This window comes from Anguilla rostrata, chromosome 1 (genome assembly GCF_018555375.3).
Source record: "Anguilla rostrata isolate EN2019 chromosome 1, ASM1855537v3, whole genome shotgun sequence".
NCBI lineage: Eukaryota > Metazoa > Chordata > Actinopteri > Anguilliformes > Anguillidae > Anguilla > Anguilla rostrata.
This window is the reverse complement of record NC_057933.1, coordinates 57,623,625-57,650,612: the sequence shown is the minus strand read 5'-3', so window position 1 is coordinate 57,650,612 and position 26,988 is coordinate 57,623,625. Positions and strand designations below refer to the sequence as shown.

The 26,988-nt window shown below is 46.0% G+C and overlaps 2 protein-coding genes across 2 annotated transcripts in view; one reads left to right on the top strand and one right to left on the bottom strand.

Moving 5' to 3' along the window:
• Nucleotides 1-4,268, bottom strand: part of nek11 (NIMA-related kinase 11) — a 66,318-nt gene extending 62,050 nt beyond the window's left edge. Inside the window, exons 1-2 of the mRNA XM_064344591.1 lie at nt 4,143-4,268; nt 2,914-3,143 (exon numbers count right to left, since the gene is read on the bottom strand). Coding sequence (XP_064200661.1) covers nt 2,914-3,089 — 176 coding nt within the window. The 5' untranslated portion in view covers nt 3,090-3,143; nt 4,143-4,268. The remainder of the gene's footprint in view (nt 1-2,913; nt 3,144-4,142) is intronic.
• Nucleotides 4,269-4,922: 654 nt separating this feature from the next.
• On the top strand, nt 4,923-26,120 carry ptpn23a (protein tyrosine phosphatase, non-receptor type 23, a). Its single transcript, XM_064344567.1, is given in 27 exon segments — nt 4,923-5,174; nt 11,179-11,253; nt 11,678-11,805; nt 13,115-13,191; nt 13,310-13,359; nt 14,213-14,344; nt 14,480-14,560; nt 14,843-14,974; nt 15,145-15,192; nt 15,379-15,435; nt 15,648-15,706; nt 16,068-16,147; nt 16,306-16,420; nt 16,761-16,826; nt 17,055-17,200; nt 17,327-17,632; nt 18,017-18,171; nt 18,519-18,670; nt 19,313-19,492; nt 19,753-21,294; nt 21,296-21,368; nt 21,371-22,081; nt 22,220-22,404; nt 23,681-23,785; nt 24,039-24,177; nt 24,381-24,494; nt 24,693-26,120. Coding segments are annotated over 27 exon segments (5,589 nt in total). The 5' UTR covers nt 4,923-5,090; the 3' UTR covers nt 25,290-26,120.
• Nucleotides 26,121-26,988: the final 868 nt, after the last annotated feature.

The following is a 26,988-nucleotide window of genomic DNA, read 5'->3' as shown; positions in this document are numbered from 1 at the left end:
CTGTGAGGGTCTTTCAGGGATGTGGTGATGAATGGAAAATAAAGTACAGTATCCAGCAGATAATGACCCCAGGCGTGGCATCTCCCAGCACCAAGACAGTGAATAGACCATAGGTCTAATTGGTTGCCATTTCTTCTTCTTTTATTGTGTAGAGATACGCCCTTTTGCTTTTAAATACTCAATAGGGATGCATGGTGATGCCGATGCTAATTCTGCAGGCATATTCGACAATTATGGAACAAATCTGCCACAGCAAAGAAGTTCCCCTGGAAATGTTTGTCAAAACAGCACACAGTAGGATAATAAACATGATCTTTCGAAACCAAAGAGGGACATTTTACCTTCCTATCTACATAATGAACGACATACTATAATATTGCAGAGCCACATTTGTATTGGGGCTAGTTGTAAACCTCTGATGGAGTGCCTGACTGTACAAGTACAAGAGTTTGATGGTTAAAACTGAGTTTTATGGTGATGTAATTTGGCAGTCCAGCTCAGTTTATTTACACATTCTGCTTGTTGTGTTTCTTGTGATATAAGGCTCCTATTTTCACATTTGGCTCAGGAGCCCTGGTTTTGTAGACAGCAGACAGAGAGCAGAACATGATCACTGCTGTTCCAGGTAATTTTAAGGTATTTGGGAACCTAAATCATGACATCAAAGTTCACCTCAAACGCTGAAAATATAACCTCAGGACATGACCATGCATCTGCTAACCAGGCGCACTCCTATTTAATCAAAATACAATAACCTGTATGCTATTTTTGAATGAATTCTACTCACATCATTCATGGAAAATAATATTTCGGCAATGCTACTCTAACTTCTCCTTCTCTTGGCTAACATTTCTCAGTTTAAATAGGCTAGTTGTTTTCCTTATTCAGTTTACAGACAATAATTTATGCAACAAGATTTTAGCTACTTTGCCAGTACTGCCATTTCTCCAAAGCAAGTGTATTCCTATATTCAGTATGCAGTATGTGACATATAGGCTACAGTATGTTACAGCCTTAAACTGGGGGCCATAAAAACATAGACCAGGGGTGTCCAATCTGATCTGAAAAGGGCCGGAGTGGGTGCAGGTTCTTGTTTGAGCTTAACACAAAGACAACAGATTCTAATTATCCAATTATCCAATGAATTATCTTCATTGAAGACCACAATTAGTTAATCAGTTGAATCAGGTGTTGTAGTGATGGGCTAAAGCAAAACCTGCACCCACACCAGCCCTTTTCAGATAAGATTGGACACCCCTGACATAGACCATTTCTGCCACCAAATGGCCATTTGCAGAATTGCTCAAATAAAAGTTGACTAAGTTGAGGAACGAGTTGCTAGTCTTCTGCACAGCAGACAATAATCAAACGTGGGGAGGGTAGCGAAGTCCCCAGCAGTTGTGATCCATTGAGCAAGTAATAAGCAGCAGTGTACAGGCCTCAGGAGGTAGCGGTACGCCATGAGCTATGCTTCATAACCATCAACATGCATATAGCATTTCAGCCATATTGTTTATCATATGCAGTCCAGTTTGTGTGCCTAGTTTCACATTGTTTGTGAGTGTTGGGCAAAACATAAAAGTGCTGCAAAAGGCAATACTTTTCTATGAACCACAGCAAAGACATCTGACAGGAAGCTAATTTAACTGGAAACAGAAACAAGCTGCAAATTCCCCAGGTGTCATTTTATCGCGAGGATACTAAGTCTTCAGATTTAGGAGCTGGTAAGATGTGGCTACCCTCAAGCCCTGTTGCCAAATTACACTCCCTTCACAGTGCTAGAAGAAATGATCTTACATGCTCAACTGGATACACTGGACAGTGCACAGTTATTATGCAGCCTGAGTACACATGACAAACTGACAACCTGCTAACAGACACCATTCTTAAATTTTTAATTGCATAAATGTTATCAACGCCAGATAAGGATAAAACTGTCTCTATGCTGAACAAAATCACTAGTCAGATGAATCAGAATACTGAACGCCTGTGGCATGGAACAGAACAAATGACATTTGACAGTAAAAGACAGTAATTAGGTAGTACCACTCAGTTTGGCCATGTTGTTATGTCTTCAAGAAGCAAAATTGGCTGTACATTTCAAGGCTGACTGCATGTTACATTTATAATAAAACATTTATCTGCGCCCCCTTGTCAGTCCATCATCTTAAAAAACCACCCTGCTTCGTTCTCTGAAAATCTATTAGTAATTCCTCAGCACAATAATCCTTTTATATGTGAGCATGTGTCTCCTTGGCACCAAAACTGGATGCTTCTGGATGCTTAAAATTAAAGCCTGAGATACGTGTATCAGTGAATGTAACCCACACATACTAACCCTGTGGATCTAATGAGGCTTATTTATTTTTTAAATGAGGTTTGTTTATAATTTGTCTGGGCTTTCATTTTTGCTGGCTAGTATGCTTTCAAAGTGGTCTAAAATCAAGCATTCAGCCTTTCACAGCCATGATTAGTAGCATGCGGCTACTGGACAATAGATATATCGACACTACATGCCAAATTAAACACAACTTTTCTTATTATCAGCACAAGCAATCACTCATTATAGCTGAACATAAAACCTCACTTTTTATCACCAGGAGCAGGTTATTTTCCTCTAATCACATGAGAGATATAGAGCATGCATTTGATCATTCAGCACAAAATACTGAGTGAGATTAATATTAGTAATTATTAAATTATGTTGGGGGGGGGGGGGTGTGCATTTACATCTACGTATGAATTTGACAACAACTGACCTTAAACAATTTTGTGTAGACAGTTGAAAAAGTGTAACATTAACTGATGTTTCTTTTCTGATGTAATGGGAAAAGGGAAATGTGGCTGTACGTAGACCTGAATCATTGCATTCATTACAGCATGTTATAAATGTCTAAAAGAAGGTTCACTTACAAGTATTCTCCCTCTCTGGATTTGGTGTCGTGCACAAGATACACCGTGCCAAAACTCCCACGGCCCAGTCTCTGCTGGATAATGTATCTCTTAGCTATCAGACTGCTGGGGTCAGCGGTCAACGAGGAAACAGGGAAGGAAGCTGATCGTGCTCCCAACTCCCGGAACTTGGGCATCTTCACCAAGGTAGGCTGCCAGTAAGAGGACTTTCAAGCCTAAATCTCTGGGGACTGCGGTAAATATAAAACCACAGGACAAAACGCTTTATTACACCTGTAGCTTTTACAGTTTTAACAAATGACTACAAAAAATAAACTGGTCAGTTTTGCACAAGCTGCTTTGCTATTTTTCTATTTATTTTGGCTTATTTTTGGACAGTAATTGGTAATTAGCCTAGCATGTGGGCACAAATATACATAAAATCACTGTCATGAAGGTTCACAGCTCCCACTGTAGGGTGAATATACCTTTGTGTGTGCTGCAAAATTACAGTAAGGTGAGACCATCTTGTCTTGTGAGAAGCAGCATGAGAGGATCATGTTTCAAACTGTTAGCTGGGGATTTGCTATTCCCTGGTGTTTCCATGAGATACAATCACACCACACAAAAAATCCCAAACGTCTAGATGTTTAGATTTCAAATGCAGATTTCTTCTTTGCACTCAAGAGGCAGAAATATGACGCATGCACCTCCCATGTCACCATATTATAGGACACACACTGTGCTCCATACAGTTTCTTTATTTTATTTATTTTTTTAGTCTTTGCTGACCCATGTTTTCAGAATCAATATGAAATGAAAAAGAGAACGGTGGAGATTGACTGTGGCAGAGTCTACTTGTGTCTGGCAGCTGTACTGGGATGGTACATTAGCTGGTACATACTGAGGGCATTTATAACCCACAGCAAACAAATGACTCGAGAGTGCTAGTTTTCTTTGTTGTTTTTTTTTTTTACTGTGAAGCTGTGAATGAATTAATTAGCATTAACTAGTCATAATCACTGTGTGACTGCAATGAATGAGTGACAGACTTGGTTTTAATCAAAGCAAAGCATATTGCTGCATTATTTTTTTATGCAAGCATTTGTTTAGTTGCAATCTGTTGCAATCTTGTCCCATCCTTTTGCGAAAAGCAAACATCGACCCGACAGTATTTTTTTTTTTTTTCTTTCGTCAGGATATTTGGAAAGACAATGCAATAAAAAAACTGTTACGAAAAATGTGCTCACCTTGTTCGTGATGCGTGGATTTATTGCGGAAACATGCTACAACAAAGCTGTTGTTCCACATCCGTGTTTATTCTTGTTCCTATGGAGACGAAGCAGAGCACATTTCCTTCTTTTACCCTGGGTGGCGCTCTTGTCCCAGATAACGACTTTATCAGCCAGAACGGACATTGCAGCGCCCAAAACTTCAAAAAATGGTTCAGAATAATAGATTTAGCCACGGGCCGCAGTAGGTCCTCTGATAGCTGAGATTGTGGATCGTATGGTTTTCAGAATGCATACAATGTTGCCTACGTCTAGTCTTCTGTGCGATATTTCTCTAGTTGATCATATTATTTGTTAAAAACATAATCGTGTTGCATGGCTAATTGGTAGATTTGTCGATACATTAAATCGTGATACGTTCAGTTGGCTGTTGTGTGGGCACATTTAAGTTAATGTAATGACGGAAAATTTTGATCAGTGTGCAGTGTCCATGTTCAATGAATGAATTAATTAATCAATCAATAAACATTTTGAGTTTATGCAAGATATGTGTAATGTGTCATCTTTTTTTTTTTTTTTTTTTTTAATAGAGGAGAGTCGCAATAAATGTTCTTGAATTTTGCTCATTTAGCCTATAGGTAAGTATACTTTGCATGCATTGAAAACCATACTATCCGCAAGCTGTGTTAGTTCAATTCCACAATCCACAGCATTAACTAAACCTGCTGGCTAGGCTTGTGACTACATTTCCCATGTGTACTTGCGGGCAAAGTTCTATGAACGTCACCTCCTTAATGTCCTTAGTTTCCTGTTGGAGTACTGTATGGGATATGACACAGACATTGAGGGAGCACAAATAAAAACAATTACCGAAACTCTTGCGGAAACGATTAAACAACCATATTGCATACTAGATTGGACAAGAAAGCAGCATTGTCAGAGGATACGACAAAGTAGTTGGCCGCAATGGAGGCAGTGCCTCGAATGCCCATGATATGGCTCGATCTAAAAGAGGCAGGGGAGTTCCAGTTCAGCCCGTCTGTCAAGCAGGTGAGCGGAGCATTCATGGTCGGAGCAACAGGGCGTCACAGAGCGAGCGCAATCGGAAGTGGATAAGGTTTACGGGACATCGTGAAATCTTATTTGTTATTAAATGTAGCCTGTCTCTGCCTCAAATCGGATGTATCTTATCGACAATTAATGTTATATATAATAGCTATTATCAATATGCTGCTAGTTTGTTGTTAGAAAATTACCCGGTTAGTGTTAGCTGAGCTAGCTAGAGTCAGACAAGGCCGTGTGGATTTAAGTTAGTTTGTTAGCTAGCTAGCTGCCTGCATAACTTAATGTAAACAAAAAAAAAAATAATAATCGTTACTAGGCTGTTTTATTTTCTAATCGCTATTCTGACTGTGTAACTAGCTGTCGAGATTATGTAGGTAGCCATCCTTAAAGGGAAGCCTCCTGCTTGTTTGGGGTTTGTAGGCTAATAAATACTGGCTAGTTAGCTTAACTTCCCAGTGTTGCACCGGGGTTATTTGAATAATCAAATTTATTACGTTTATAATGCTAGTGTAGTGTTTCAGTTAAATAAAACTATGGCCTCCATGGCTTCAGGTGAGATATTCTTAGTTCCTTAGCAGTGGAATATTAGAATTTAGCTACATGATTGCAGGGTTGCCGGTGCATTATATAAAAATCAGCGCTGATATAGTTGGTCTCTGTTGTCTGTACTGTAAACAGGTCCGTTTCCCCAGTCTCATTGAATTGGGGGACAGGGAGTGGTCCCGGTTCTCTGCAATTCGCGCTCTCTCTCACAGTTCATCTTTAAAAAATAAAAATTGGGCACTGGTTGTTGTGCTGATGCCCCACCCTCCTGGTCAGTTGTGCTGCCGACATCTGTGTTGGCCCAGGCTCAGTGACTACAGTAGTCTCCGTGGCAGTCAGTCAGCAAGGGTGCAGTGGTGTCCCCTTCTCACCCCTTAGCAGATACAGAGTCATGGCCTCCAAGGGCCACTCTAAGCCCCATGTTGCTGATGGTGTGCTTACGCAGCATTTACAGGAAGCATTGGCCACTGTGTCATGTTCAGCCGGAGTTGGGTGGCTTTTGTATGGCTGGATTCCAGACCACCCTACCGAACCCAGTCCAAGCAGTGACTCTGCTTTGGCATCCTGCCGTTGTAGTATTTTGGTAATGGCTTAAATACATTTAATGTTATTTGACATTTGAGTTTAATTTGGCATGTCCCTGGTTAATTAAATGGTGCAAATTTAAAAAATAAATAAAAGTTGAGCATTGTACTGCAGTGTTCCTTTTTGTATTGTTTGGGGGTGAGCCCAATTCCTATGAGGACAGCATCTCATAAATCTGTGGGAGGTCTCCAAAGAAACACATTTCGCAAGATTTGGTTCAGGTCCGGGAAAAAATGTTTTCCTGCGAAATGAATGCTTATGGATGGTGGTGCTATTACTTGTTTCTGGATGGATTTGAGTGTTTGGTGGAGAGGTTAAGTAAGATAGTGGCTTAACTGAGTTCAGTATCTGTTGTAGAGTCTTATTTGGAAAATCCACCCCTGGTAGGCACCCTTGAGTGCAACTATCCTACATCACAGGCAGTTAGTTGATCATGCAACCATGCAGAGTTACCTGTAACCTACCATATAAGCTGATTAGTTTCGTTGTACTGTGGAAAAGGCATTTTTCATGTTAAAGTTCCCGAGTGGTTTCAGGCATGATTAGTAGAGTCCATTATTTCTACCCAACTAAGAATAAGTTTTACCTACGGTACTTACATATGACCTCCTTATTCTTATCCATGTTTCTTTGATAGTATCCAAGGTATAAACACAGAGTCCCATGGGATATAAGACCAAAGCTTTTATCAGTGAAGGTAATTAAGAGACTATATAAGCTCAATGGGTTATAATGAACAAGTTGACTGAGAGCAGATATTGACTTTTATCTCAACCTGTTAAAAATATCTAACCAGTGTACTACAAATATTACATTTTGTAACCGCACATGTCACTGTTGGCATGTATAATTCTAGCTATACAGGTTGAGACAACATGGACATTTTGCTAGTGTTAAATATGAAATGGCTATCAAACTTAATTTGGCACCTGCTTTTTTTATAGTTTGCCTTTAGTAATGTCACTAGAAAGCTAGTTGCACCACACTGCTTCAGAAAAATGTATAGAAAAAAGTAAAGCATTAGCCTTGCCACAAAGCTCGTCGGTTCTTTGGACAACCAAAGATTGAAAAGATTACCAGAGCTCAAACGTATATAAAACAGTTTATTTACAAACATGCAGACACTGAGACTTTACATAGTATTACTCGGCCATTTGCATGAAATTTGTTTAGGCAAATTTGGCAAAAGCTTTGCTACCATACTGCCCGAAACGTTTTGTGAAAAGATCAGCTCCCATTAGTCAGCACAGCTGATTTTAAATAGGCCCACATTTAGTCACGCCTGGGAACATTCCTATCAACCTTCAAGACAGACCATGAATATTAATCCATCAGTCAGTTTATGAAATGGTGAATACAGCTTTCAAGGCAGACATTTGTAAATGAAATTAAAATGTCTAGGAAGAATACCATACCCACGCCCTCTCTCTACAGTGAGGGCTACTCCTTTATCATTGTTTCTACTGATCAATGTCAAACACCTAAAAAAGGTTTTGTATTACAAGTTGCAGCATCTCAGCCCAGCAACTGAATACTGTGGTCAAGTCCATTAGTTGTGGCCTACCCTTTCTGGTCAAATGTGTTTGTGTGCCATTCAGATCATATAGACATACTTTTGGGTATCCATGTCATTCATCTCAAATTTCCCTCAGCCAAATCATATCATTTTATTTGTGTGTCAAGGACCCTGCACTGCACATGGGGCTAATATCAGATTTAGCCTATTTCACATGGGATTTTAAAAAAATTCTCTATCATTCTCCAGAGGCATTGTCTTGTATGCTATGTTAATTTTTGGAGTCTGAATTTGATAGGAAAATCTCCTGTGTTGTTAAAAGGGCAACACCCACCCACAGTAGGGATAGCAGATTGTTACAGAACCACTGTAGTGATCTATCACGTGTTGTATCCCATTTAATACATTTTTCTCATTGTGGAATCAATCTGGTAGTCCTGTGCTAGCCTGCAGACTGCACCACATTGCTGTTTGCCTCAAATAGTCTTGTGGACTCATACAGTCAGCCTGTATCCAGAATATAATATTTCAAAACCTAATTTACAAAAATTCTTGGCAGTTTAGATTGTAAAGGATAGCAAGGTAGATAGCAAAGTTAGCAGGTGAGATTTGTTACATGATATAGACCACCAAAGTACCACCACTTGGTTAATCCAGAAATAAAATCTGGAAAGTAGAAAATATGGTGTTTGTGCAGTTGATAGTATGTTCATGAATGTTCTATCAGTGCAGTTTATGAGGGAGGGAATTCTTACAGTAAATGTGTGTGTGTGTTGTACTTGCTGCCACTCCCTCGGTTTTTGGCTTGTGCTCTGTTATTTCTCACTTATCTTACAGTAAACTGGAAGCAGCCTGGGTTGCTGATGTCATCATGCTCCAATTGGGGGCATGTGTTCAGATGATGTCACTGTCACATGCCTTGGACCAGTTTGTAAGAGAAAAGCCAAGACTTTTCTGTATTTTGATAATTTATAATGCGTGGAGTTTTTCTGAGCTTACCTGCCAGACTGATGTTTCTATAAGTAAGCGCGGTATCTTTTGTCATTTGCTCTTAGTTGGAATTTAACCTTTATTTCCATACGTGAAAAGTATTATAATTAGCTGATGACTTATAAATAGCTTGTTTTGTCCTTCCTGTTTCAAATAAATAATACCCTTTGTACTTCCTGGTCTTAAAGTTCTAGAAAGCTCTGGGCAAACTGGCTTCACCTCAGGTTCCCTCATACCCAGAAATAATTGTGTGAGTTAGGAGGAGTTTATGAAGGGAACGGTGGGGGTGGGGAGGAATGAGAGGGCCTGGGAATGAGAAACAGGGAGTGAATTTAATGTTTAGGACAGTCTGGAAAATGGTTGTAACATCCATAAAAATAGTGGTGTGAGGGATGGTGTCAAAATTAAACACTGGTCCTAAAAGCACTGTTTTAACTTTCCAGAACCTTTGATCCTGATCTCAGTTGTGCAACCTAGAGGTACAAAGCACTAGGTTTTTGACTTGCCTGATTTTTAAAAAAATTCAAAATGTTTTGTTTCCTTCACTGAACATTCACCCACTTACCAGTGTCATAAGACTTTGCTGTCAATGCCCATGTAATAGTTTTTAGCAAAATATCCGTTCCTCTGTGCAAGATATTACATCAGGGTTGCACAACTCCAGTCCTGGAGGGCTGGTCTGCGTGTTGGTTTTGTTCCAACAAATTACCTTGGTTTTAGTTTTCTGATGGATCTATAAACTACACTAGTTTACTCCTGTTCTTGAGCACTGTGAAATTTTTAGGATATACTTGCAGTCTGCGGCTGTAGCTGATGCTCATACAAATGTCAGATTGAGATATGGTTGAACAAATTAAATAATTAAGAGCATGAGTTGGCACAAAATCCTGAAACAGATCAGCCCTTGCTGTGCACCCTTGTATTACACTATAAGGCTTCTCATGAAAAGTAACTTTTTTCTGTTTTGGACAGTGTGGTTGCATCTCCCATCATACCTGAAAGACAAAATCATTAAACAAAAGTTAATAAAAGTAAATTTATGATCATGGTCATCTTCTGGACAGACATTTACAATCTCTTTTGATTGCTCAGTCACTTTTCACTGTGGTCAAGCTGTCAGCCCAAAAATGAAGATCAAGGGCAATTTTGGATTTGTGTTTTTGTAAAACAACTTCATCAGGCCTGAAAATTTTATGTATCAAGTAGTGTTGTACTGATGCGGTTCATTGTCAGTATTGGGAAGTCCAAAAGTGGGATTTCCCTGCTATGACGTGCAAATTCTTTTCTCCACCTAGCAATGACGAATGACTCTTCAGTGCAGCCTCACGTGTTGTGGATGAACAGAAAAATATGTTGGCATTCGACATAGCAGGAATGCTTCTATTTCTTGAGAACGTTACAGTTCTGTTCAAATGAACACAAGACTAGGTAGCATTGGTTTAGTTAATTATGTGCAATTGAATAGAATCAAGATGATAGCAAACTTCAGCTGTAGGTCTTTGTTTTTCATTCTACACAATTTTATTTGTATAATGCTTTTCTACACGGCGTCAAAAGGCAGAGGAAGAGGAAAGTGTAGAGGAAAATCTATCTTAGGTTGTGAGCAGTGCCTTAAGGCTGACTTAGTTTTTTTTTTTTTTTTCCCAGAATTTTTTATTGGGGTTTTAGATTATTTATTTATTTATATAGCACATTTCTAGCATGTCACACAAAGTGCTTCACAGACAATAATAATAATAATAATAATAACTTTATTTGTATAGCACCTTTCATACAGACTGCAGCTCAATGTGCTTAACAGGAAAAATAAAAACAAAAGGCAAAAACAGGGAAAAGCGCAGCAATCATAGTCAGTTAATGTATACATAATCACAATGTATATTGATAGAGCTCAGCCTGTCTGCAAAATTTTCTTGATATAATGTAGTGTGTTAGTATGCTCTGTATCAGAATCTGCCAAAGGAAATGGTATTGGTGCATCTAGTACCAGGTATTGACAAACACATGCTATAGTTATAAAACAGTTGTATATTTTCTGTGTTTTGTCCCTGTTTTCTAATTTTAGATTTACTGTAATGCCGTAATTTATATCACTGTAGAAACTGTTTGATTCTGTTCATATGCCCAATGCTAAAGCACAATTGTAGTTCTGAAGGTCATTATGAAATACCAGCAGTTATACGGTTATCACCGTGAGATGATTAAAGGGGTGAGTTAAATGAAATCTCATTCCTGAGGAGGGCTGGGATCTCAGAAACAGAATGGTTCTGGGGAGGTGTGGGTGACTGGTTTCAGGGCCCCCTTGGGAGTTGCATGGCTCAGTGACTCGTATCTCTCCTCTTTTCTCTGTCCCAGTTCATCCTGAAGAACTATGGCGAGAACCCAGAAAACTACAATGAGCAGCTGAAGAAGCTGGAGCAGCTGCGCCTGGTAAGTGATGGAGGAATGGGAAAGGGTAGTGGTCCGGGTTCAGGAGGGACTGTGGTGAAGGTGGTTTGTTTATGGCGAAATACAAGAGGGGGGAGGCCTTGAGCTACAAGGGTAGGGAGGCAGCAAGGAAACATTCTCACACTAACGGTAAGAGAGGAGGTGGTGTCGTTATTCTGTTATGAGCATAGTGTTCCTTATTGGAAGACGCGCATATTTATGGTGAGAAAGATGTTCAGGAAGCAGAGGAGTGGAGATGCCCAGTCCCCCAGCAGGAGGCCCCAGGACATTGCTATTTCCAGTCTTTCTACATTGTAAAAATAGGGCATATCTGATCATTATTAATTAAGGGTACAGTGGATGGTTTAGTTTCAGGCTGTGTGTTTTTGCATGCCTCCTGGCTGAGCCTTCTGTGTGTCCCCTACAGAGCGCGGTCAATGTGACGCGGGACTTTGAGGGGTGTAGCACGCTGCGGAAGTACTTTGGTCAGCTGCACTACCTTCAGAGCAGGGTACCCCTGGGGACAGGCCAGGAGGCCGCGGTGCCAATCTCCTGGTGAGGACCACAATCATGCCGTGCATGCACGCACACGCAAACACGCACACACACACACATGCACACGCAAACACAGATCCTTGCTGTCATCTCAGATTTCACAAGCCAAGTCATTCAGACACCTGCATTGGAAACAAGCACCTGACACAGTCCTGCCCTATTCACCTATCTATTTGTGTATTCTCTGTGTGAAAAGAAACTGCAGGGTATAATGGCATCACACTTGCATTGTTCTTACTGAGGATGCATGTGCTGTTCTGAGCTTTCTGCTGTATTCCCTAATAAACATCTCTGGACCTGATGCACTGTTTGCTCTTTAGCCGGAATTTAGTATGGAATGTTGCTGTGTTAACATTTCTGGCAGCAGCACTGGCTGCTCTTGTTTACCATCTCATGACTATTCGTCAGTCTGTGGGTTGGTGGCATTCACACACGACAGTGCCAGTGATTGTTGTTTGAACAGCAGCTGTCAAATACTCAAAATGAGGAAACAACAGGATGGAAGTACGTCAAAGGCAGGGTGTACGTTCTGGATTCAATTTTTTTGTTGTTAAATTTGGCATCTCCAATCCCACCTGCGTTTGGAATGTCCAGTTCACTAACTATGCACAAACCTGCTCAAACCCCCTGCTGCCATCTCGGGAGATTGAAGACGACTTGCAGTTCTCCTCCGAAACACACATGGTGCCAGCCAGCTGCTTCTTTTCACACCGCAGCCACAAGCTGTGCACACGCAGAGTGGAGGCAGAGGAGACCCAATCGCACATGTGCTCAAGCCACGGGCAACTGGTGACTGAATCCCACCCATACATCCCTCGGGCGATGCAAAGCCAATTGTGCAGCGCAACTGCAGGGCTGCCGGCCACAGTCGGTACAGCCCCGGGCCGGATTTGATCAGGAGACTGTGGTGCTCACTCGCACACTGCAAGCGGTGCTGTTACAGAGTGAGATACTCAACAGTCCTTTTGTTCACATTATTATTTTTTTGCAGTTGCGAGAAACTACGTAGCTGGATAGATATCTTGGCAAAACAAGCAGAGATTTGCTTTCTTGTTCCATTCATGTTGTGGCTTCTCACTAATGTTTAACCTCAACATTTACATTAATGTTACTATGCCTCAAGCTGGCACATTGCTCAAGAAGCTTTTCTCATTTTCTCATTCACACATGACGCCTAAATAGTGAAGTTCTGCAGCATTTTAGGATAAGGTTGTACTGTGTATGTGAAAGGGTTTTTTCTTTCTTTCTTTTCTTTTCTCTTTCCCTTTCACCCCCTCCCTTTCTCTCTGCTTCATCCTGTCTCTCACAGGACTGAGATTTTCTCTGGAAAGACTGTCACCCATGATGATATCAGCTATGAGCAGGCCTGCATTCTCTACAATCTGGGTAAGCAGTGGCTTCACTGTACTGACAGCGTGCGGTGTCCTATTATAAAGTACCTCAGTGTGTTGACTGCTTTTGGCTGTTCGTATTGATAATGCCCCCTGTGCTGTCCTCCCTGTAGGTGCTCTTCACTCCATGCTTGGAGCTATGGACAACAGGGTGTCTGAGGAGGTCAGTTGGACTTTGAGTCAGTAGGAAGTGTACTTCAGAGCTTGAATCGCTCATAGAGCTTCCCTCTGTCTCCCACTGTGTCAGTTCAGTTCAGTTGACTTTATTAGCATGAAATGACAGTATTCTCAAAGCTTAACATTAAAGTATACATTTTAGTCAGTGACCATGAGAAGTAAGCAATGCTATCATGATAATGATAGCTGAAATCTTAAAAGATTTTTAAAAAGTAAGGCGAGGAGTGCTGCACAGATAAAAATAGTATTAAAAAGGTGCGCTTAGAAAAGGGGAGGAAATGTATAAAAAAAGTGTATAAAAAAAGAGGTTAACTTTGCCAGTCAAAAATATGAAATGGTAACCATGGCAAACAAGTGGGAGTCCGAGGCACTCTTAATAGTGAAGTTAAAAGCTTTTATTTAAACATGGCAAGATGATTGAAAAAACGTTCTGGCCCGATGAATTGTGGCCTTAAACGGCCTTCATCAGGGTGCAGTTTTTAAAATAAGCCTGAAATAAATTCTTATACTGTATTTCTGATGCATGACTCTATTCTGTTAGTTTTCAGTAATCAATGTTGACTGAATTCTCATTCAAGCTGTGACAGGCTGACACGCTGTGGGGCTGTTGGCTCTTCCACTAATATGACTGGAGGCATTTTTTTTTCATTAGTGAAGAAGGAAATTTGTAAATTTATTGAGACACACTTTCATTATACCTGAATATTTTCCACAGTGGAGGACTTTCCCCTCTGTCTCTATCTTTCCCGTCTTACAGTGAGTGACTGCATATGTTATACTTTCAGCAACCGTGTCTTTCTCCCTCCCCTTCTTCTCTGTTTCACTCTCTCCATTCTCAGGGGATGAAGGTGTCCTGCACTCACTTCCAGTGCTCAGCTGGAGCCTTCTCCTACCTGAGGGACCACTTCAGCCACAACTTCAGTGTGGACATGAGTCACCAGATTCTCAACCTCAACATCAACCTCATGCTGGTAATGACGCCTATGATGATTTCTAAGGTTGTTATGGTTACCTGGTGTGTTGTAATACGTGCTCTGCTGTGCCATGAGGTTTCCTGACTTGGGGTCTTATGCTCTGCTGATAATCCCTCTTTTCTTGTGGATCAGGGACAAGCACAGGAGTGTCTTCTGGAGAAGTCCATGCTGGATAACAGGAAGAGCTTCCTTGTGGCACGCATCAGTGCTCAGGTGGGTACCCATCCTGCCTCACATGTAATATTACCAGCTAGAGCGAGGGTCATTACATTTACATTACATTTATTTGGCAGACGCTTTGATTCAAAGTGACCTCAGAAAATGAAATTTTATTTTACAGGTCAGAATAAGCTTTCACTCCACACCACTCCGCTGCCCCCCCCCACATGCCCCCACACACACACACACACACACACACACACACACGCGCGCATACGCATGCTCATTTGCACAGCGCAGTTGGTTGAGTTTTTTTTTACTCATGGACCCCTGCAGGTGGTAGACTACTACAAGGAGGCATGCCGGGCGCTGGAGAACTCTGACACGGCCTCGTTGCTGGGGAAGATCCAGAAGGACTGGAAGAAGCTGGTTCAGATGAAGATCTATTACTTTGCAGCCATTGCTCATGTGAGTCACCACTCGCTTGCAACAGCAGTTTCAGGCGGCAGTACCACTGAGTGACAGAAATTTTGGGGCATGTCTCTGTGATGCTTTCATGATGAAGTCCGTATTTCAAACGCAAGTGACTCGTATGCATGGTATTTTTGGAAAATGACTCGCCTTTTCCCCCTCTTTAGCTGCACATGGGCAAACAGGCAGAAGAGCAACAGAAATATGGTGAAAGGGTATGTCTCTGTCATTTTTATTCATTAGAGTCTGCATCTGTAGGGTTCTGGATGCCCTGCTACACTAGTGCCATCTCTTTTATTTACAGTTCAAATATTCTGAATTCTCTGTCTCTCTGTTTCTCTTCCTCTCAGTCCCCCCTGTCTCTCTAACCTGTGTGTACCCTGTGTTCACTCTTCACATAGCTGGCATACCTGCAGAGCTCTTTAGACAAGCTGAGTGAAGCGGTGAAGCTGGCCAAGGTAACGCAGCGCTCTGTCACAATGTGCCCTCCTCTACCTCTCCTCTCTATGAAGGGCCCTGATGTGTCTCGGACACTTCACGGATTTTGCACAGTACGTCAGTTGAAAAGTGAACCCTCTGCAGCCTGGAATATTCACCCCTTTTCTCCTTTCTTCCCTCCCTCCCTATTTCTCTCCATCTTCTCCCCTCGCTCCCTTTCCATTCTTTGCAGGGACAGCCAGACAGTGTGCAGGAGGCCTTGAAGTTCACCATGGATGTCATTGGGGGAAAGTAAGACTCCATCCATCTCCTTTTGAATCACTCTCTGCAGAACAATCGTCACATAGGTGACCAATGACAAGTGACCTAAACGTTTGGTGGTTACATTTTCAGAACACTGCACACAAATCTTGCGTTTTGAATGTAGGTTTTACATCTGTGGTCAGATATAATTATAATGCATGACAGAATAATATGAGCCATTTGATTTAAGCTCCATTGATAGGGGAACAATGCTATGTTCTGCTCAGCCTAAGAGCACTAGGCTTAATACGTATGTAATGGTTTTTTACAACAGTAATCATGCAAACCCCTGCATTAGGTTTGTGTGGGTGTTTGATCCTAATCTCTGTTCTCTGCCTCATTCTTCCAGGTTCAACTCTGCCAAAAAGGATAATGACTTTATTTACCATGAGTCTGTGCCTGCACTGGACACGTTGCCCTCTGTTAAAGGTATGTGGGGCACCCAGCCCTCATGTCCAGAGCCAGACTGCAGTTAGACCTGCTCGGCCCTATATGAGGATGTTGGAATTGTTCATTTGAGCCACTCTGAGTCCATTTTGCAGTGTCTGTATACTGTTAAGTTAACTGGACCCCCTGCATCGCTACAGGTGCCCCCCTGGTGAAGGCCCTGCCCGTAAACCCCACTGACCCCAGTGTCACCGGTCCCGACATCTTCTCCAAACTGGTTCCCATGGCTGCCCATGAGGCTTCCTCTCTCTACAGGTATGAGGCACTGCCCTCCCTAATTTTGGTAAGGCTGGCAAGACACAACTTTTTTCTGTTTTTAACTTCTTTGAAGGTTCCTGTCCTCTTCAGTTGGTGGACTGTGGAGTACCATGGGGTTTACTGATGGAGTACCTATGGAAAAACTACATAAAATGACAGAAATTCTAGAATATTCTTTGGCATTCTGACTTTATGACCACAAGAGTTCTGAGTGTAGGCAATCTTTAAGGACCATTGTGCACTATTATTTTGAATATTTCTGATGAGTGTAAAACTGGAATTTGATTAAATGATTTCCTTCCATTTCCTCTTTTCTTCTTCTAACCCTTCACTCCAGTGAGGAGAAAGCCAAGCTGCTGCGGGATGTCATGGCCAAGATTGACAGCAAGAATGAGACACTGGAGTAAGTGTGAGAGAGCTGGGTGGGCAACAAGCACTGTATTTTTGTGTCTATATGTTTAACTGTGCGTGCGTGCGTGCGTGTGTGGTGATAAAAAAGCTGGGTAACAGCAAAATTACCTATGATTTTAACTGGTTGCATGTGCCTTGGTGAACTTAGGGAGAACAGATCCCATTGCCTTACACAGTTGGACACGCTGACCCTGTGTGTGTGTGTGGGTGCATTTTGCAGGCAGTTCATGGACTCTCTCAGTCTGGACCCTGACACTGTGGATAATTTGGACATGTACAGCCACATCCCCCCAGTGCTGATGGAGAAGTGTGCAGCCCTAAGTGTGAGACCTGATACTGTGAAGAGCCTGATCCAGTCCATGCAGAGTGAGTATACACACACACACACACACACACACACACATACGGGCTATTAAAGGCACTCAGAGTAAAGGCCTCGCTAAGGTAATGCCATTCACCCGAGCCCTGCCCCACACTCTCTCTCCCCTGCAGTTCTGTCGGGTGTGTTCACGGATGTGGAGGCCTCACTCAGGGAGATCCGGGACGTCCTGGATGAAGACGAGGCGGGTGAGCGGAGCCTGGAGGACGCGGTGGGGAAGCAGGCCATGCCCCCTGCTCCGCCCACCCTGGCGGAGGTGCGCCGGGACCTGGACAAGTACCTGGAGGCCCACGAGAAGGCCAGCTTCACCAACACGGAGCTGCACCGAGCCATGAACCTGCACATCAGCAACCTGCGCCTGCTGGGGGGACCGCTGGACGCCCTGAGAGACGCTCTGCCCCGCCCCGATCTGAGCGAGGGTGAGGGGGGGGGGGGTCTGCTTCAAAGTCCTGGGCTGGGGAGGCCAGGAAACTGGCATAGATGGAGAAAATGGTGTGCGTGTGGACGTCTGTGTGTCATGCATGAAGAGAGGGAGAGGGAGAGAGCGAGAGAGAAAGATGGGGGAGGAGACACAGAGAGAGAGAGATGCGGAGGAGAGAAAGAGAGAGAAAAAAAAGAGAGATGGGGAGGAGAGAGAGAGAGAGAGAGAGAGAGAAACAGAACGTGACCGAGAGAGACTCAGCTATGCCTCCTCGTGGACAGGAGGGCTAAGGAGAAGACATTATATGACTTCAGGAAAAAGCGTGAATGTGCTGGTGAATTTGTGCATGAGATGTTGCTCCTTTATGCCCCCTGGTGTTCAGAAGAGGTAGCGGGGCTGCAGTGCATGAAGCGGATCTTGGGGAAAGTGCAGGAGATGAGGGACCAGCGCAGCTCGCTGGAGAAACAGCTACGAGACCTCATTCACCAGGATGACATCACCACCGCTCTGGTCACCACGGAACGTGCTGACATGAAGGTAGATGCCAAGCTCCCAAAAACTGCCCCACTCTGCAGTTTGGTGCGCTTACATTATGGCATGGACTGCTTTTCCCATGGTGCAGTTCAGTTCCTCCACTATCCAGAACACGCAGCTCTTTGCTTAGTGGTCATTATAACTTTCATTAAATTTGCAGACCTAGTTGCAAGTACTTATACCATGCATATAATGTAAGACACAAACTTTAGATGTGCAACCTGGGCTTAAATTCTCCAGACACTGGTAAGAGTACAAATAGTTACATGAAATGGTAATGCGCAGAAATCTTATATCCATTTTAAATGATCTTCACTAACCTTGCTATTCTCTTCGTCTTTCTCTTCCAGAGGCTGTTTGAGGAACAGTTGAAGAAGTATGAGCAGGTTAAGGTGTACATTGACCAGAACCTGGCGGCGCAGGAGAATATTCTGAAGGCTCTGACGGAGGCTAACGTGCAGTACGCCTCTGTGCGCAAAGGCCTGTCAGAGACTGAGCACAAGTGAGCACCCGCACGTACAGGAACTACAGCCAAGAACAGAAAAACTGACCAAACTAAACAAAACCAAAGTACCCAAGACCAGAAGCTCAACAAACACTTAAAGCCATAGGCTTGTGATTTTACTGAGTTCCAATGCATAGACTGTAGAAAACATATGGACAAAATGACTGACGCCACCCATTGACTTTCCATGGGCTTGTGAAAAGCGTTTTGAAACCGCGGAAGTGCAGTTTTCGTTTCGCCGTGTTGTACAAATTTGAGCCAGAAACTGCCCAATAGGGAAATGTCTGGACCCTTATATGGTCATGAAGCCCGGCATGGTCTGGGTCGTCCACAAAGCATACATTGGCACGCAGTGACTTGCCAGTGACACAAACTGTCCCGATTCATCCACAACATGCTAAGATACAGTCCAGATGACACAACAACCTAACAGATCGCCACATGGGGAGATATTAGACAAACAAAAACTAGAAATTCTTGTGGGAAAAGAAATTCCTCAGAAGGACATCAAAACCTTGAGTAGCACTACAGGGCAGATGTGTTTACCCCAGCCGTTCTCAGTCATATGACTTTTTTGAAGATTGCCCAGGCTTATGTTGTTCTGAATCAGGCCTGTTGCCTGTTGCTGTGTATCTGCAGGTGGAACAGCACGGTACAGACCCTGGTCTCTTCTTATGAGGCTTACGAGGACCTGATGAAGAAGTCTCAGGAGGGGAAGGAGTTCTATGAGGACCTGGAGGGGAAAGCCTCGCTCCTGCTGGAGAAGGCCAGAGCCCTGTGCAAGGCTCGGGACGAGGAGAGGCAGGCACTGCTGGAGAGGTACTGTCATACCCAGGTTCCCTCCTCACCCAGAAACCTGCCACAGATACACCCTGACACTATTCTCACCTGACATCAGACACAGGTGAACCCTCGCTTTCAGGTGCTGTCCATTATTGTGTATTGGACAGACCGTGTTTTGGAGATGATCATTTCTAGAATCAGGCCACTGTTCAGCCATTTTATCTTTGTCTTCAAACCCTGTTTATCCCCTCACTGTCCTTTTTTCTCCCTCTGTCTTTACCCCTCTGTTCTGTCAGAGAGGTGCAGAAGAAGACGCCACCGCGCCCCACTGCCCCCAAGCCCCCCCTGCAGAAGAAGCCCTCCGACATGGACCCAGCCTCCAGCCTGGAGGACCCGGAACTTGCCCAGCTGAGCGCGGCCATCCTGAGCCTGGGAGGGGACCTGCCCGAGGAGCTGCGCAGCATGCCCCCCGACTTCTCCTACCCGGGCGGGGCTCGCCCCCCCGCCCCCGACGCCTTCCACCCGGGAGGCGGGGCCAGGCCCTCCCTCCACTGGCCCCACTTCCCCCCTCACCTGGCTCGGCTGCCGCGCTTCCCCACCCCGCAGCACCCGGGCTTCCCCCCCAACATGCCCCACCTGCCCCAGCAGCAGCCACACCCGCCCCAGCAGGCCTTTCCCCAGGGCCCGCAGCACACCGCTGTTTCCAGCTACGGGGGGCCGCCGCAGCCCCAGGCTGGCCCACTGAGGGGAGCCGTCCCCGTCCGCCCCTCCACAACCACAGTGGACAGCGTGCAGACGCCCATCGCCAGCTACACCCCCGCTTCAGGGCAGCCCGTCGCCCGTCAGCCCAACCCCCCCGTGCCTGGGGGGTACGCTGTGCCCTCACAGATGGGCCACTTCCCCCCGTACCCCCCTCAGCCTGGGGTGCCCGTACACCCACAGCAGCCCTTCCCCCAGGCCCACGGCCAGTTTCCTCAATACCAGCCGGCCCCCGGCCTCGGCCCCACTCCCGCCCCTGGCCCTGCCCGGCCCCAGCAGCCCTTGTCCAGGCCCCAGGGACCCCTCCCCGCCCCACAGCCCCAGTACCCACATTACATGCCCCAGCCCCGACAGCCTGGGCCTCCCCACTTTCAGCAGCCTGCCTTTCCAGGACAGCTCCCACCTCAGGTGCTCCCTGGCCCGCCCCAGCCCCAGCCCGGGTACTTTCCACATGCCTCACAGTCCCACATGATGGCTGGCCCCCACCCCCCTCATCCACAAATGCCCCCCTCTTCTCAGGTCCAGTTACCCCCTCATGTGCCTCATCCCCAAATGCCCCCGGCCTCCCAGGCTCAATTGCCTCCTCATGCCCATCATCCTCAAATGACCCCGGCCTCCCAGGCTCAACTGCCTCCTCATGCCCCTCATCCACAGATGCCTCCAACCTGCCAGGCTCAGTTACCCCCTTATGCCCCTCATACACAAATGCCCCCAGTCTCCCAGGCTCAGTTACCCCCTCATGCCCTTAATCCCCAAATGCCCCCAGTCTCCCAGGCTCACATGGTCCCTGGTCAGCCACTCCACCCCCAGCTCCCCCTCCGCATGCCCCAGCAGCCTCTCCCCCCTCACTCAGGGACGGTGTGCTATCCTGGCAGTGTTCCCATGATGCCCCACCAGGCTGCACCAGGGGCTCCCCAGCAGCCCCAGGCACTTCCCCCCACTGGCCCCACGAACTACACTACCCCTCCCCCTCCAAGCGCTGCTGTCCAGGCCGGTCCCTTGCAGCACCCCACCCCTATGGCACCGCCCCCAGGACCCCAGCCCCTCCCACAGCACATGATCCCCCCTCCCTTCTGCGCCGGTCGCGCAGCCACCCAACATCGTCCCACCCTCGCCGACCCCCTCGCCCTCCCCATCACCAGGACCCCCTCCCTGGGGCTGATCCCCCAGAGACCCTCCCCTGCGCTCACTCCCGTAGGCGGGGCCCACCTGCCCCCAGCCGCCGCCTCCTCCTCCGCCTCGTCCTCCCCTCCGAGCTCCTCCGACTCTCTGTTCCAGCGCCAGACCTCCAGCACTGACGACCTGCTGTCCTCCAGCCCCGAGAGCCAGCACGGGGGCGTCAAGGCCGCCGCCAACGTGCTGCTGCCCACCAAGGCCGACCCGCAGGACGGCCAGCGCAGGAGGAAGCAGGAGGCCGTGCGGCTGATCGAGGGCGACCCGTACCAGGCGCCCGAGCGGGTCTCGCGGCTCTGCGCGGAGTTGGAGCGCTTCCGCGAGACGGTGCAGTCCCTGGAGCGGCCCCAGGCCGAGTCGGGGGGGCTGTCCGAGCTGGACGCCCGCTGGAAAGAGCTGCAGGATCAGCAGGAGAGGGACGCCCGGCAGCTGTCCATCGCCATCGCCCGCTGCTACAGCATGAAGAACCGCAACCAGGACATCATGCCCTACGACCGCAACCGCGTGGTGCTGCAGTCGGGGAAGGACGACTACATCAACGCCAGCGCCATTGAGGACCTGTCGCCGTACTGCCCGCGCATCATCGCCACCCAGGCGCCGCTGACGGGCACTGCGGCTGACTTCTGGCTCATGGTGTACGAGCAGAAGGTGTCTCTGGTCGTCATGCTGGTGTCTGAGCAAGAGCTGGAGAAGGTACGTTTACTCTAAAGCCGACTTATACAGGCCTGCAGTCCAGCTGAGGTGCAAATTTATAAAAATGTTTTTAGGGACTAGAGTGCATACAGTTACACTGTCAAATCAGCAACCTGGAATTTTATTCTCCCCTTCCAGCAAAAAGTGCTGCCATACTTCCCCTTGGAGCGGGGCCAACAGCTCTCCCAGGGCCCCATCACTCTGACCCTCACCGCCCAGAAGACCACGCCCACTCACGTGGAGCGTATGATCGGTCTGCAGTTCCGTGACCAGAGCTTGAAGCGTACAGTCATCCACCTGCAGTTCACGTCCTGGCCTGAACTGTAAGTCCAATTATGCCGTGGTGACCTGTTGATTGTTCTCCTCATTCACATTCTATATGCAGTGTCCTTTCTTAAGCCTGTTTTAGCTGAGATTCTTTTGTTGTAATTTTTTCATAATTCGGGTTGGCCTAACCTTTTCCTAAACTGATCTCATCCCTTCAGCACCTTCTAAGGAGAGCACAGATTAGCCCATATGTGCTCCAAAACCTGTGCTGCCAGGCACTGTTTCTTTCACTGTGCAGTCCAGCAGCCCCACATGTAGCCATTGTGTCAGATGGGTATACTTTATGCTCAGCTGACACAGGCAGAATAACAGAGACAACCCTACTGAAAAACTGACACATTCACAGCTGCAAGCAGTATTGAAGGAGCTGAGCACTACAGTGCCACCATGCAACCAGATTGGTTGCTAAATTTTGACCAATTGCTGTTATGTTCCCCCAAAAAGTATCTGCTTTCAGTTCAGAGTCATTTTTGGTATAACACTCCCAAGTAGCCAAATTTCTCTGTGCTCCCCAGGCCTTGTGATAACCATGTGTACCAAGTTTGATGTCAATAGACAAAAGGGTTACAGATATATGGCCACTCATCCTTTCTGGTGACTTCATCACCAAATTCATTGCCATTGTGTTTGGCTACAGCGGCGTTAATGTTTGACCTAGCAACTATCTTTTAATAATTTTTGGTTACAATACTCTCAAGATGATGAAATACCAATCATGGTATACCAATTATTCTAAATGGTGAAAAATCCAGTATGGCAGAAATTAACAAGGGTGAATGAATTGCGACTGTAGGCCAAATAGTTCAAAAGTTACAAGAAGAAATTTGGCCAGTTGGTAGTGCTAGAGGAGTGGATGGACGGACCTGAAATGTGGTACCTGGATACCATGGCCTGCCGTCTATGAACTTGCCAAATTTCACAAAAATCCACCAAGTGGTTCTATGGGCTGCCAAAGATTACTATTACGGAAACAATAATAGTGAGAAAAAAAAAACTAACAATTACAATAGGTGCCTGTGCACCATTGGTGCTTGGCCCCTATTTAGAATGCTGCTACACTAAAAATCTGTGATTTAGATCCATCGCTTTGAGCTAACCTACATTTGTAACACCCCAATAAAGCAATTCCTGTTACTTTACCCTAAGTAAACGCATTGCCATACCTGGAATGTTTCTGCTACTATAGAAGTGCACTGTGGTTCAGACAAGTATATACACAAATGCATTCATGCATACAAACCCTGACCAATCTCAATCTTTGTATGTCTGCAGGGGCCTTCCAGACAGCAAAAGCAATTTGATCCGCTTCATCCAGGAGGTTCATGGGCACTACCTGCACCAGCGCCCGCTGCATACGCCCATCGTAGTTCACTGCAGGTACAGGGAGCACTTTCCTGTCATTTTTGATGCTGGTGGTTATACTGCCAGGATGCTGTGAAGACATTGAGATGCGTTGAGATGTTTATAGTTCAGAAGAAATATGTTCTCCAGCATATACATATCTTAGGATTAGCGGTCACATTTATTTTAACATTGATATGAATGTTATTGTGTTACACAACTCTTTGAGATCATAGTGAGGAGTGTGTCTGAGTGGCAGCATTCTCACAGTCACGCGATCTCCTCTCAGCTCGGGCGTGGGCAGAACTGGTGCCTTCTGCCTGCTGTACGCTGCGCTGCAAGAGCTGGAGGCGGGGAACGGCATCCCAGACCTGCCGCTGCTGGTGAGGAAGATGAGGCAGCAGAGGAAGAACATGCTGCAGGAGAAGGTGAGAGCAGGACTGCCGCGGGAATGAGCAGACGCACGGGGAGGTCCATTCAGTGCCGCGCAGAAGGCTTTGTGCTGTGAAGCCTTCATTTGTTATTAAGCCACAAAGTTCCACAAGGTTGCTTTAGGTCTGTCAATCATTGAGCCATTTGTTCGGTTGCTACATTGACGGTTGTTGACTAGGACCGGCTTGTCTCCCTGCAGCTGCACCTTAAGTTCTGCTATGAGGCCGTCCTGAAGCATGCTGAACAGGTCCTCCAGCGCCATGGTGTCTCTACCGCCCCCTGCAGCAAGAGCAACAACAGCATAGCCCCAAAGGTAGGACCTGCCATCATGTCGGCCTCTTACTCAACCCCATAACAGTCTTGGCCTGAGCTTCCAAGACTCCTCACTTAGAACCAAGGACTTCTAATCCTTTCTGTTTGTCTGTCCTATATGCAATCCTCTGTTTGTCCTGTGTGTAATCCTGCCTGTTTGTCCTGTGTGTAATCCTGTTTGTCTGTCCTGTTGTCCCAGACTTACTCGCGGCAGGAGTCCCAGGACATCGTTCTTGGGGGTGACATGCCGATCAGCTCCATCCAGGCCACCATTGCCAAGCTGAGCATCCGGCCTCCCAGTGCCTCTGAGGGGCTTGATTTAGGCCAGGATCTGCCGCCTCCTGCCTTAGCTGATGTCCTAATTCCAGGGGATGTAGAGCCCAGCTCTCTGTCACCTCCAGAGCCCACCCTCAGTGAGCCCCTGCCCCTGTCGCTCAGCCCCCCACCCTCCTCTCCTGAGAAGGCGCAGTCCCCTCCTCCCCCAAATCAGGAGCATGGCAATGGCCTGGATGGGCCTGTCCCTGCAACCGCCAATCACCATTCTGATCCCACCCAAATGCCAGCTCCAGCCCTGCCCCCTGCACTAGGCTCCTCCTCTTCCTCTTCCTCATCTTTGGAGCTGCTGGCCTCCATGACCCCCGAAGCGTTCACGCTGGACAGCGCCTATCGGGGGAAGCAGCGCATCAATAAGCAGAGCTTTCTCCAGCCGCACGAGGGCCAGGGCTTGCAGGGGGTGCCGTCAGAAGATGATCCGCTCAGCAGCCTGGATCCGCTCTGGACGCTGAACAAGACTTGAGCCGGCCCCGTAGGTCCGGTTCAGCTCCTTCGCTCTTTCTCTCGCTCTTTGCCTTCTAGCGCAGGATCGGTCCAGTTCTGTCGGCCCACTATTATCCTTCATCCTCCAGAAATCGCCTGCGCGCGTGGGACCACTTCAGTGTCAGTCTGTCTGTCTCTGTGTCCAAAAGAGTCTTCTTCCAGCTGTGCCACCAAACATAAGCCCCCTCTCCCCTCCAGTTTGAGTCTGTCCAGTCATACCCCGTATCCCAGCATGCTATCCTGCTACAGTAACACATTGTCTCAGTACTGAGAGCATGTGAATGCACAATTGCAGCACGCTTCCTGCCTCCTGGATACCGGCCTTTCGGGGTGTGGGACCCCACAGAGTTAAGTTCACCAAAGCTGCTTGATGATGACGGTGACTGTGGATCTCGGACATCTGGGATGAAGAAGCACTTGGCCATCGCATCGGTGTGCACTAACAATGACAAAACAAAGAGGAACAGCTTCCCATCCCATCAGCATGGTCAGTGGAGCAATCCCAGAGTCCACCTGGCTTCCTGAATCAGAAGCTTGCCTATCATAACAGTTACTGTACACACTGGCACTACAGCATCCCACGTGTGAGCTGTTGAGATTGTGTTGATCTGTATGTATGTATGTAGAATGGAAGTGTAGTGAGTAATGAAATAGGCCACATATTCTCACTTTAATGGCGTTACACAGACACACACACACACACGTTATCAGCAGACCTTGAATAATAACGCACCTTTTTAATGCAGTGACTATTCTCCTCCTTTCTGTAACAATGTAAATAAGTCTTAATTAAAATAAACCTGGAACTCACTGTCCTTGTGTTTTATTTAAGTCTCTGGATTGGTGGGGGAATATTAAATTGGGTGCTGATGGTCTTGTGGTGTGTCGAACTACAGAACTTATTACAAAATTTATTATGATGATCATTAGAAATTTTTGAATGTTTGATGTCTAAATTGTGTGTACAACAGACACAAGGTTTTACAGAATCTACAGACGGGTGACAAATTAAAGGAAAAACCAACATACTAATGCACTAATGAACTAATGCACAAGCATCTCGGTCATCAAATGTGCACTTTCGTCCACATTTTCCGACCCTACTTACTGACGTCTTTCCCATAGATGCAGATGTCACTGTTTATATTGAAACACTAGCCAGTGCAGCAGTGTGTGACTGAAGCTCCTGCCATCCATGCCCCAATAATGAACCCTTTCAAACCAACCAAGTCCAACTGGGCATGCTCAGCATTTTTATACATGCCAGAGCATAGGATGTTCATTGTTTAATTGTATCAAGCAGTACACCTGTATGAAAGAATCTGCATTTGTTGTTTCTTCACTCATTTAATCAGGTTTTTCCTTTAATTTGTCACCTGTCTGTATGTGAAGTAATTTACAGAATACCTAACCGTATTTGGAGCACTAGGCCACTTATCTAAATGAAAAATGGAGGCTTTCATTTGGCCAGAATTACAGCACCTCATCACGCACTAGCATCCCACGCTGGTCGATTGGGCACCTGCAAGTCCGTCTGTTAGCTGCACAAGAAGAGACTCCTCCAAGTCATGTCTGCAAACTGTGGTGTGATAGTGTGGCTGACATCACATGCTTCACAGAACACCTGCTCATTTGTCCTTTCCCAAATCGACAGCAGAGGTTGACACCGGGCACTGTTA